General features: G+C 41.1%; 1 protein-coding gene across 1 annotated transcript in view; it reads right to left on the bottom strand.

Moving 5' to 3' along the window:
* Positions 1–12,769, bottom strand: part of Ttn (titin) — a 271,496-nt gene that overhangs the window by 19,399 nt on the left and 239,328 nt on the right. Inside the window, exons 280-295 of the mRNA XM_051184409.1 lie at positions 12,183–12,479; positions 11,488–12,075; positions 11,092–11,394; positions 10,674–10,970; positions 8,952–9,239; positions 8,542–8,841; positions 8,002–8,304; positions 7,610–7,912; positions 5,737–7,503; positions 5,157–5,450; positions 3,818–4,105; positions 3,406–3,705; positions 1,253–3,319; positions 855–1,157; positions 459–764; positions 74–364 (exon numbers count right to left, since the gene is read on the bottom strand). Coding sequence (XP_051040366.1) covers positions 74–364; positions 459–764; positions 855–1,157; positions 1,253–3,319; positions 3,406–3,705; positions 3,818–4,105; positions 5,157–5,450; positions 5,737–7,503; positions 7,610–7,912; positions 8,002–8,304; positions 8,542–8,841; positions 8,952–9,239; positions 10,674–10,970; positions 11,092–11,394; positions 11,488–12,075; positions 12,183–12,479 — 8,295 coding nt within the window. The remainder of the gene's footprint in view (positions 1–73; positions 365–458; positions 765–854; positions 1,158–1,252; positions 3,320–3,405; positions 3,706–3,817; positions 4,106–5,156; positions 5,451–5,736; positions 7,504–7,609; positions 7,913–8,001; positions 8,305–8,541; positions 8,842–8,951; positions 9,240–10,673; positions 10,971–11,091; positions 11,395–11,487; positions 12,076–12,182; positions 12,480–12,769) is intronic.

Genomic DNA, 12,769 nt, shown 5'->3' with positions numbered 1-12,769 from the left:
GGTGGCAAGTTGTGATGAACATTCACACTTGAAAGTTCTATAATATAAAAAAAGGTGCCTCTGATATACTTACCAAGAACTTTGACCATGACAGAGACAGACTTAGTGCCACTGGCATTCTTCACTGTCAATGTGTATTTTCCACTGTCACTTCTGTCACAGTATTTGATCACAGCAGTTGCCCGCTTGCCAGTATACTGTAGGGAGACCTTTTCACAGAGATCTAGTTCCTTGTCTCCTTTGGTCCAGATGATTTTGGGTTCAGGCTTGCCACCAACGGCAGCATCAAGAACAAGATCTGAACCTGCTCTGATGGTCACCAGATCACCTTGTAACCTGGCATCCAATTCAGCTTTAGGTGGAGCTGTTAATAGGCAAAATAAATATGAATGAGTGTCTGACAGTTCAGACATCCACTCAAGTATTGTAAGATGAGAGGAAAACTGAATGTTTCTTACCATATTCATCTCGGCAAGTGACAGGGCCTGTAGATTCAGAGCCTTTGCTAATTACACCTGCTGCATTCTTGGCCAAGACACGGAACTCATAAGTGTCCCCTTCACTGAGAGCGGTCACAGTGAAGAAATTATCAGAGACGATGGTATAGTTGCACTTCAGCCAGCGACCATCTCCAACTTCACTGACTGGCTTCCGTTCTATGATGTAGCCCACAACTTTGCTGCCCCCGTCATATACCGGGGCAGACCAAATTAGAGACACTGTTGATCTTGTGACATCTGTCACTTCTGGTCTACCTGGTGGATCTAGAAGGGATACAAAATAAGGTTTAAAGATACAGCTAAATTCTAATACAAGGACTAGCAATAAATATGCCTTTAGAATTTTATACATACCAACTGGGTTTTGAGCCATGATAGGTCTCGAAGCTTCACTGGCCTTGCTGACACCTGCAGCATTAAGTGCATACGTTCTGAACTGATACTCTAGTCCTTCTACTAAGCCCGTCACTTTGTAGTTGCACTCCAAACAGGGCACTTTGTTTTCTTTCACCCAAAGAATGGTGTTACGTTCTTTCTTCTCAACCCAATAACCAACGATTTTACTGCCACCATCATGGTAGGGTTCTTCCCAGCGAATTGACATGGCATTGGCAGACACATAGTAGACTTCAGGTCTGGTAGGAGCACTTGGTGGAACTAAATATAGATAGGAATATGTAAGAGTGTGGTTCTATAAAATTCAGTGAAAATATTTTAAACAGACTTTGAAATTTGGTTTTTATCTTTCTTACCAAATGGGTGTTCAGCAACGATTGGTGCAGATTCCAGAGGCTTGCTGACCCCAAATCTGTTCTCCGAACTGACACGGAAACAGTATTCTTTGTATTTTGTGAGGTGAGTGACTTTAATCTGAGTGCGTTTCACACTGGAATTGACAAGCTGCCAGGCTGTTGTACCAGACTCACGCTTTTCAACTATGTAATTAGTAATGTCAGTGCCTCCATCGTCTTTGGGTTCAGTCCATGATAGGACACATGATTCAGCTGAGACAGATGACACTTCAATGGGACCAGTTACTGGCCCTGGCCTTCCAATGACCACAACTGTGACAGTAAATGTTTTAACACCAGCTGTATTTTCCAGGGTCAGGAAGTATCTGCCGGAGTCACTTCTCATGCTGTCCTTTACAGTCAGGGTGGTCCTGTCTTTTGTTGTTATGATGCTCATTCTATCTGTCTCCTTGAGTCTCATTTCTTCTAGTTTCCATGTTATTTTGGGGGCAGGACGACCACTGATTGGCACATCGATAATAAATGTGCTCCCAGCTTTGCAAGTTATGAGCTGATTGGTGATTCCAGTGAGATCAGCAGTGGGCTCAATCTGAGGCTCCTTGATGATGACAGACGAGAAGGCTTCTCTGGGTTCACTGTAGCCGGCATCATTTTTGGCTTTCACTCGGAATTCATATTCAGTGTTCTCAACGAGGCGCTCTACTGTGAAAGTCAGCTGTTTGGTGTGGCCAGCTTCAACCCAGAAGTCAGATCCCTTTTGTCTCATTTCAAGCAGGTAGCTAGTGATCCGACTACCTCCATCGTGGTCAGGTTTAAGCCAAGCCAAGACTGCAGAGGACTTGCTAGTATCCACGACATCAAGTCTCCTAGGCGGGGCAGGCTGTTCTGTGGCTACAATTGGTTCTGGCATTTCATAGGGTTCACCAATGCCATACTCATTTTCAGCAGAAACACGGAAATAGTATGGAACACCTTCTGTCAGATCGCTGACCTTAAGGATCTGGCGAGTGCATTTTTCACTGACAACTTGCCAGCTACGGCGACTAGCTTCTCGTTTCTCTATCACATAGTGATGGATTCGGGCACCACCATCAAGGAGAGGAGCATCCCACATCAGTGTAGCAGATCCCCGAGTCACATCTTTGAAGGTAATTGGGCCAGGTGGTCCTGGAGAGTCTAGCACCTTCACAGTGAATGTGATGGATTTTCTACCACTGTTGTTTTCCACCGTGAGTGTGTATTTCCCTGCATCATTTCTGTTGCAATTTTCCACAGTGAGGGTACTGAAGGAGTCTGTTGTGTGGATATCAGCCCGAATGCTAAGGTTAGAGTCAGGCTTGCTCCATACTGCTGTAGGAGTAGGTCTTCCCTGGTAGGCAATGAAGAGGCGAATGCTAGCTCCCGCTCTAACAATGTGAGTCTGCTTGAAGTTTGCATCAATGTCTAACTCAGGAGCGGATAACCGATCAACTGCTTTTATTGTACCGGTCACCTCACAGCTGTCTCCTTTCCCAGCACCATTGATTGCACTAACCCGGAATTTGTATTCTTCCCCTGCCTGTAGATCAGTGACTGTGTACCTTGTTTTCACACATGGCTCTGTGTTTACTTTGTGCCAGTCCCCTAAGTCAGCTTTGCATATTTCTATTATGTACCCAATTATTTCCATCCCACCATCAAAGACCGGTCTGGCCCATTCTAAGCTCACAGTGGTCTTTGATGTGTCTGTCACTTTGACCACTGCGGGGGCACTTGGTGGGTTAACAGGCTCTCTGCATTTGATTAGTCTTGAGATTCCACTTGCTGGTCCTATGCCCGCGGCATTTTCAGCCATGACATGGAATTCATACTCGTTGCCTTCTACCAGACCAGTGACTTTGAATCTTGTTTCAGCAATTGGTCGTTTGCTGATCACTTTTACCCATCTTGTGCTTTTCTTTTCTCTTCTTTCAAGGATGTAGTGTTGAATCTCATTGCCACCGTCTGATTCTGGCCTTGTCCAAGTCAAGGTGATGCTATTGCCTGTTACATTGCTAGGTTCTGGGATTCCAGGAGCATCTGGAACAGCTGTAAAAGGGGAAAATCAGTTAGATTTATTTGCTTAGAAAGTTAATCTTATGACATGACATCATTGAGTAGAACCGGAAACTTACTGTATTGTATTTGAGCAACCACAGGGTCAGACTCCAGTGGCCTGCCAACACCAAACTTGTTCACTGCAGAAACACGGAACTGATACTCATTGCCAGCTATGAGTTTAATGGCAGTGTAACTGAGGGCTTCACAGTTATCCTCAATTAATGCCCAAGCAAGTCTGCTGGTTTCCCGTTTTTCAATGATGTAGTGGGTGACGGGAGCACAGCCATCATTGAGTGGTGCATCCCACCACAAGGTCATCTTCTCACCAGTAATATTAGTGAATCGTATTGGCCCAACCACTTTTCCTGGTGTATCTGTAAGAAAAAGTTTTAAGAATTATTTTCTTTTTTTCTTGTCCATTATAAAGTATAATTAGCATATCCCTAACCCAAGTCCAATAAATCATACTGAATTATTTTAAAATACCTTGCACTTTCACTGTGATCTCTGCTTTTGTGGAACCAGACACATTTTTGGCTTCCACTGTATAAACACCACGATGATCTCGAGTTGCATCTCTAACAAAGAGGCTAGTAGAGCCAAGAATATCAGTTATTTCTATGTTCATTCTCCTCTCAATTTCAACTCCATCTTTGAACCAAGTCACTCGTGGTACTGGTCGTCCTTGGACCAAAGCTTTGATTCTAAGGCTGTCTCCAGACTTAATAACAAGACCATCGAAGTACTCAGGGCCAAATTCTACTGTTGGTGGAACTGTAAGAGAGAAGAAACATTAATTATTAATTTGGTTTGATAAAGACAGGCACAGACATAATTTCATTAGGACCATATCATAAAGCTCAGGAAGGTGATTATTTCCATGCCACCAAAGGCTATTTTGAAAGTAGAAGTAGTGATTGAGAGTTTCAACTACATGATTAAACATTTCTTTACTATTAAATTTTTCCCATTGTTATTCCTGGCATGTGTTTACTTTACAGTTGCCATTTGTAGAAAGATAACTGCAACACTTGCCAGTCTTTACTTTCTAATAGTGCTATATATACAAGCAAGTTCCTGGGAGAAGCCACTAGCTTCACACAAGTAGGTAATGATTGTATTGCTTCATATAGGTTTCATTTGAATAACTAGTACAGATAGACAGTTATTCCTAGGAACTGTTTATTTTACAACTATGGCTAAAACTACAAACCTAAAATCTCATTCCCACTTGCTTAATATTTACATGGAAATGGTGTAAAATAATACACAGTGGTAAATAACTGATATCAGAAAGAACTTAATTTACCTACTGTTGTGGGATAATCTTTTTGTACACTGTGAAGGTGTGACTTTGCCAAGGCTCTTTGATTGGTTTAATAAAGAGCTGGCTGGCCAATAGCTAGGCAGGAGAGGATAGGTGGTATTTCCTGGGAGACAAAGGGGGAAGGAATCTAGGTGCACAGATTTGTCCAGCAGACTAGGAGCAAGCTAGACATGCCATAATGAGGAAAGGTAAAATCCACATGACAAAACGTAGATTAATAAAAGCAGGTTCAGTAAGTTATAAGAGCTAGTTGGAGAAAAGCCAAAGCCAAAGCTTTCATAATTAACACTGTGCTCCATGTCATTATTGGGGATTTGGTGGTCCCACAAAGGAAAGTCCAACTATATTTGAAAAAGTCTGCTACAATCTACATGGCAGCCTTAGCTAATCTATAGAAAAAGACCTCAGTCCCCTTTCACAAGCTAGAAGCCAAAAACACTTTTTTTTTTTTAATGTGCATACTCTTTTTCACAATGGAAATCAGTTGGAAATGCTTACCATTTTCATCTCTTGTCATGATGAGGCCAGAAGACTGTGAGGGTGGGCTTATAGTTCCAACAGCATTTCTTGCAATTATTCTGAACTCATATCGATCACCAGGACTAAGTCCTGTAACGGTGTACTGACATTCACTGACGTCAGTGAAGTTGCATCGAACCCAGCGATCACTTCCTTGCCGTTTCTCAATGCTGTAGGCCACTATCTTACTTCCCCCATCACGCAATGGTGGGTTCCATTTAAGTGTGATGGTTTCCCGGGTGACATCAATGTAATCAGGAGTTCCAGGTGGGTCTGAAGAATTATAGCAAAGTTAAATATGATGCTATGTCTATAATAATCTTGTAATTACCAACAAAGTAAAACAACATGGATAAAACTTGCAGACACATTTGCATTACTAAGTTCAACTTTCTGCTTCATGGTCTTTCAAAGAAATTACTTTATTAGACTGAGTTAAAATTATCCCTCTGGCTTCACATGACACTTCGAAGATAGAGCCAAGAGATTTAGTTTTGATGTATTTATTGATAATATATTTGGTTGCTTAATTAAACATATTTGAATAACAGTCACTTACCTACTGGAGAAACAGCTAATGTAAACTTGCTTGGGTCACTAGGTGAGCTTAGACCAGCAGAATTCTCAGCATATACACGGAATTGGTAGTCCAGTCCCTCTATTAAGCCAGTAGCTCTATATTCTCTCCCAGATATTGGTGATGTATTAACCCTTTGCCAGAGGATGCTGTTTCTTTCTTTTCTTTCAACATGGAATCCAGTAACTTCTGAACCACCATCATAAACTGGTGCATCCCAAGTTAGTGACATGCCATCTGAGGTCACATTGTATACCACTGGCTTTCCTGGGGGGCCAGGAATCCTGAATTGGTGTTTAGCCACGATAATATTTGAGACAAGTGGCTCACTAACTCCATATCTATTTTCTGCTCTAACTCTAAACTGGTATTCAGAATCTTTGACCAGATTGGAAACTTTGAAAGTTGTTCTGGAAACACTTGAACACACCATCTTCCAATTAGTTTGTGAAGCTTCCCGCTTCTCAATGCTGTAACACGTAATTTCTCCTCCTCCGTCATCTTCAGGTATGTCCCATGACATGATGGCACTGTCAGCCTTGATTTCATCAAATCGAATGGGTCCTTTGGGTTTTGATGGTGGGCCAAGGGTGATGATTGTAATGGGAAATGAGTTTCTACATACTGCATTGTCAAGAATAACAGTGTATTTCCCTCCATGCTCCTTCTTTACATTCTTAATACTCAAGGTAATTTTGTTTTCTGTTTTACTGAAACGAACATATTCACTTTCTTTCAGTGGCAAACCATCTTTTAGCCAACTGATGGATGGCTTGGGTTTTCCTTTATAAGGTAACTCAAGATGTACATTATGTCCAATTCTCACAGATATCTGTGCCCCCGGGATTTCTGACAAGTCAACTTCAGGTGTAATTACAAGCTCTTTCACTGTAAGTGGCCCAATAGTGACAGGGTCACTCTGTCCTTTCTCATTTCTAGCAGACACTCGGAATTCCAAGACTGATTGTTCTTTAAGCTGTCCAATCTCAATTTCACAGGTCTTACTGATGCCAGCATGTGACCATGTTTGTTCTCCTTTGCCTTTCCTTTCCACAACATAGTCAGTGATGATGCTCCCACCATCAAAGTCAGGTTTGGTCCAGCTCAGGATAACAGTTGTCTTTGTAGAATCTTTCATTGAGAGATCACGGATAGGTGCTGGTACTTCAGCAGCCTTCACAGGCTCTGTAGTCTCACAGGGCTCACCAATTCCAATTTCATTTTCTGCAAGAACTCTGAAGAAGAATGGAGTTTTCTCAGATAAGTCTGTGACCTTAAAGGATGTGCCGGAACACTTGTGTGACACAACAGACCATGTTCTCTTCGTGGCATCTCTCTTTTCAATGACATAATTAATGATGGGAGACCCTCCATCAATGAGAGGAGGATCCCATAGCAATGTGACTGTGCCCAGGGAAACATGTTTCACCTGTAGCTTCTGGCAGGCAGCTGGTGTATCGAGTACTTTAACACTCACAGTGGAAGACTTTGGTTGGCCCACTCCATTTTCTATTGTCAGGATGTATTTTCCTGTGTCATTGCGACTAACTTGAGGAATAACAAGTAAGGATGATGAATCAGTGTTTTGGATGTTGTATCTGGCATCACTGCTAAGATTCTTGTCATCTTTCCTCCAGATGACAGTAGGGGGAGGTCTGCCTTTAAAGGGAATCAATATTTGCACATCTTCACCAGCTTTAGCTATGACAGATGTTCTGAGAGCGACATCTAGGTCGATTTCTGGTTCCTCTGTAGACACAAAATGAACATTTACATTGATTTTTAAAGGAAAACTAGTTTTTGCCTAGAAACTCATGATAAGACAACAGCACATTATCACAATGGTTGTACTTACCAAGGATGTCTTTAGCCTGTACAGGTTCAGTCATTGTTATAGGTTCTCCTTGGCCAGCACAGTTTACTGCTGATACTTGGAAATAGTAATTGACTCCAGGTTTCAGATTAGATACCACATATTCTGTAGTTCTGACCTCTCCCTTGGTAGAGACAATAGTCCATTCCTCCTCTCCCTCTCTCATCTCAACAACATATCCAGTAACATCGCTGCCCCCATCATAGACTGGTTTACTCCAGCCAAGAGTGATGGATGATTTAGTTGAATCTGCAATTCTTATCTTGGCAGGTGGGCCTGGAGGATCTGAAAAGGCCATTTACAATGTAGTGATTACATAGTAATCTGAAATTTAGCCACACAACAAGTAAAGATGTGTATATGTGAGTGCTTACCAATAGGATCAGCAGCCTTGTAGAAGTCTGATGGTTCAGAGAATGGACCCATTCCAGCAGCATTTACAGCACAGACACGGTATTGATAGTCACTGTTTTCAGTGAGTCCTGTCACCTTTTGTCTGGTATCACGAATAGTCTCCTTTAGTACTTTAAGCCATGCCAGACTCTTCTTGTCTCGTTTTTCAAGGAAATAGCCATTTATTTCACTACCACCATCTACAGTTGGCCTGTTCCATACAACAGTCATCGAATTCTTGGTAGTCTTTGTCACCTCTGGTATGCTTGGTGGTCCAGGTGTAACTAGGAAGGAAAAAACAGATGAGTTTAAAGATTCAACAGGTTCTACTTCCCATCTTTAAATTCTGTCTAAAGTATCAGTTTAGTAATGACAGTGTCTCGTGGAAAGGATAGTAATGAGGCAAGATGAGATGCCAAAGAAAATCAGTTTAAGAAAATATCCATAAGCTATCAGTATAGCTTATATCTGTGAATATATTTTTTCATGCCTTTTAGTTTTCTAATGAAGTTATAGCTCACCAAAGGCATTCTTGGCTACAACTGGATCAGATTCCAGTGGCTCGCCAATTCCATATTTGTTTACAGCTCGGACTCGGAAGATGTACTCATTCCCTTTGATAATTTTGGTAGTTGTAATGATGCACTCTTCCAGATTTTCAGCCACCACAGACCACACAACTCGGCTTGTCTCACGTTTTTCTACGATGTAGTGAGTGATCTTTGCACCACCATCATCAGCTGGAGGCTTCCAGAGCAGAGTTATCTTTTCTGCAGTGACAGTCTTAAATTCAATTGGTCCACCTGGAGGTCCTGGTTTGTCTGCCAATGAAAGAAGAAAACAACGTTAAGGCCTTTTAAAAGGCCGAGTGACTTTGAATTACTATACTTTAGGTAAACAAAGTATGGCATTGCTTATGTTAAGCACTTACCAAGGATTTGTACTCTGATGGTAGCTGAAGCTGAACCCATGGCATTCCTGAGCTTTAATTCATAATTTCCACTATTAAGGCGGTTGGCATCCTTGATGAGTATAGATGCGAGGTCTGTGCTATTTTCAACACACACCAATGCATTGGTTTGTAATTCTTTATCATCCTTGTACCACTCAATTGTAGGCTCGGGTTTGCCGGAAATACCAGCTCTGAGCCTCACAGATGTACCTGCTCTATATTTGACAACTTCTGTATATTCTAAAGGCAAGTCAATAACAGGTCCGCCTGCAAAAAAACAGATGAAGAAACAGTTGAAATCTTACCAGGATGAAAAATGTAGTTGCAGAAACTTCAAAAATAAGCAACTGGCCATTTGCTAATTGTGTGCACATGTGTTGTATGAACTTTATGCAGGTCTAAGCCTATTTACTTTATAGGGAAGACAGAATGAATAGATGCTGGACCTCATCGATACACTCATTGCATGGGGAAGTCAGTACTTTCTATGTATTTTAACCTCTGGTAGGTATTTTATTCCGGTGATGAAAATAGGATCAGAGGATGAGACCATTATTGAAGAATAGCACCACAAGTTTTCTTTTACTCTATAGACTCTCTTTCTTTTGCTCCTGACCACTTCCCATTCATTTTCTTTTCTTTCCTACAGTCTAGATGTGAGCAGGTCTGTTATTCTTGACGCTTGAGTTTTCTACTTAGAGCTATATCTCCCCTGAGCAGACACACTGCCAGGCTTCTTATGAGTGCTCAGACATAGAACTAAGTTTGACTGCCCTTATAGTGCAACAAATATTCAGAATCTGTAAAGCCTGACTAGTAAAGGGTAGCCCTGGGATTTCCAACAAGAGGAAGCAAGTAAATATTTCTGATCAGATATTATGAGGGTTGCTTCCATTTTTGAAAAAGGAAAACTTATTAGAAGGTGTCACAAGACACTTGACTATCATGGAATTCTCATTTCCAAGCCATTGTCAGTTGAATGCCACTTATTTTAGAATGGCTAGTTATATTTTGAACTGACAATGATATAGAGAGTGCTCCAAAGACACCTGCTCATCACTGATGAATTGTTTGACCTTGGGGGACTTTACATAAACACTCTAAGCCTTAATAGCTTCGTTTTCTAAAGACAAGATTTCTCTCTGTAGCCCTGGCTTCCCTGGAACTCATTCTATAGATCAGGCTGGTCTTTAACTCAGAGAGCCACCAGCCTCTGCCTCCCAAATACTGGAATTAAAGGTATACACAACTACTGCCCTGCTTTAGGCTTACTTTTGTCAAGTAGATTAATCTGTGTTGTTGAACTAAGGAAGTGAATTCATGGAAGAAGGGCTTTCATGGAAACTGCTCTGTCAATGGTAGAAGCTGTTAACGCTATCATCATTTAGTGCTCTGTGTGGTCTTTCATGAACTAAGGAGAAAGATTTGGTGATGATGCACCTGTAAGTTAATTAATGAGTCTGATAATGTTAAATAGAGTGAAAGAACTCAGACAACCAAAAAAAAAAAAAAACCATAAAAGTATGAAAGACCTTTAGATATACTCCATCAAAATCTTATCATTTTTAGTGAAATCAAGGGAGATGTGAAGTGGTTAAAGACTATCTCCCAAGTATGCTAGCTACTTTATAGTTACTCCCACAATCCATTAAAACACATGGTATAAGTCATTAAAGAAAACAGTGAGTAAAAACTGCTTACCATAAGAGTCAATGCATGTGATGGGGCCTACAACCTCAGATGGGTTGCTGATGGAACCAACGGCATTTCTAGCAAAGACCCGGAATTCATACTGGGAATTCTGAGTCAAGCCAGAGACGGTGAATTGAGTCTCAATAACGTTGGTGAAGCTGGCCTTGGTCCATCTCCCATCTGGAAGGTCACGCCTCTCAACAATATAGCCTGTAATCTTGCTTCCTCCATCAAAAGCTGGTTGTTGCCATGAAAGGTTGACAGAGTTCTTTGAAATATCAGTGATCCGAACATTTCTTGGAGGTTCTGCAATAATGAGAAAGCAGATCAGTTAGACCAATTCATGTTGCTTTGAAGAAATGAAATTTACAACTTTAAGTTATCTGAACTGCTCTTTTCATGACAAATGCATCTGACAAGTACATACCACATGCATCAATGGCCAAGACTGGTTCAGAAGGATGGCTAGGTTTTCCAATACCAGCAGCATTTTCAGCATATACCCTGAATTCATAAATAAGTCCGGCACTGATTGTTGTGACTTTGAAGTGAGTTGTACGGATGATCATTTTGTTGGCTTTTTGCCACAAAATACTATTTCTGTCTTTCATTTCCAAGTGGTAGCCTATGACTGCACTGCCTCCATTGGACACTGGTTCATGCCATCCCACAGTGATGCTTTCTCGAGTAACGTTAGATACCCAGGGTGTAGATGGTGGTCCAGGTGTTGCTATAAAAGAGAGAAAACCCATAGGTTATTGGAGGCATTTAGCACATTTATATAGTAAACAGCTATATGGGGTGTCTAGGGTCGACAACTTACTGTATGGCAGTTTGACAACTACACAAGCTGAATCTATGTGATCACTGATGCCAAAGCGATTTTCTGCCTTGATTCGGAATTGGTATTCTTCTCCTGTGGTCAGCTTCATGACTTTAATCATGGTTCTTGCCACTGTTGCTGACACTTCTGACCACACTGCTGTACTTGTTTCTCTCTTTAGTACAATGTAATTGGTAACATGGCTTCCACCATCATACTTCGGTGGCTCCCATCTGAGAGTCACACTTTCTTCAGTGACATCACTGATGGTGACAGGGCCAGTGGGAGGACCAGGCCTGTCCAGGACAATGATGTTAATGAAAGTTTTGGTCGTGCCACTGGAGTTGGCAGCAGTGATCTCGTATCTCCCAGCATCAGTGGTAACACTTTCTTTAAGGTTGATGGTCAGGTTCTCAGCAGTTATCTCAGTATTAAATCTCATGGTCGCTTTCAGAGGCATGCCATCTCTTGATAAGGTCACTTTGGGTAGTGGTTTTCCAGAAATTGGAATGTCAACTTTAAGGTTGGAACCAGCTCTAACATACACAGTGTGACTTGGGAAATTCTTCATATCAATTTCAGGTGGTTCTGGAAAATAGAAATATAGAAAATAAATGTTAAAATATGCCTAAAATATTAACAACCTACTTTAATATAGAAAATGAAAATTTGCTTATGCATAAAATTAGACCTACCTAGCTGATCCTTTATGAGAACAGGAAGCAGGAGCTCTCTTGGGTCACTCAGACCAGCTTGGTTTTCTGCAAAGACCCGGAAGAAGTATTCATGATTCTCTCTCAGACCGGAAACAACGTGATGAGTTGTTTTCACCACTGCACATTTAACCCAGTTTTTCTGTCCTTTTTCTAGTGCTTCAACGACATAGTGTAAGATTCTGCTTCCGCCATCGTGTTCTGGCTTCAACCAGCTCAGCGAAACACTGTCTTTGGATACACTTGTTGCTCCAAGTTTCTCTGGTGGACTTGGTTTTTCTAAAGAAAAAAAAAATGAAGCATTGAAAGAAAGGGGACAGTTATTACAGTTCTCCCTCCCTGCATGCATCCTTCATACACTTAAAGAAAAACTTAAATCAAGGTCATGAATCACCACTTTGGCTTTTTAGCCAATCAAAGCTCCTTTAAGCTATGTCATATATTACAGTAGTTAAATTAAGTCTCAAATAATCACATAAAAAGACAAAATTCATAGTGGGTATATAATGGAGGGAGAAGAGGTGCAATTTTGTAAGAAACTTCAATATATATATATATATATATGTATA

The sequence above is a fragment of the Phodopus roborovskii genome, unplaced genomic scaffold, assembly GCF_943737965.1.
Source record: "Phodopus roborovskii unplaced genomic scaffold, PHOROB, whole genome shotgun sequence".
Taxonomy (NCBI): Eukaryota; Metazoa; Chordata; class Mammalia; order Rodentia; family Cricetidae; genus Phodopus; species Phodopus roborovskii.
This window is presented reverse-complemented; position numbering and strand designations above follow the sequence as displayed.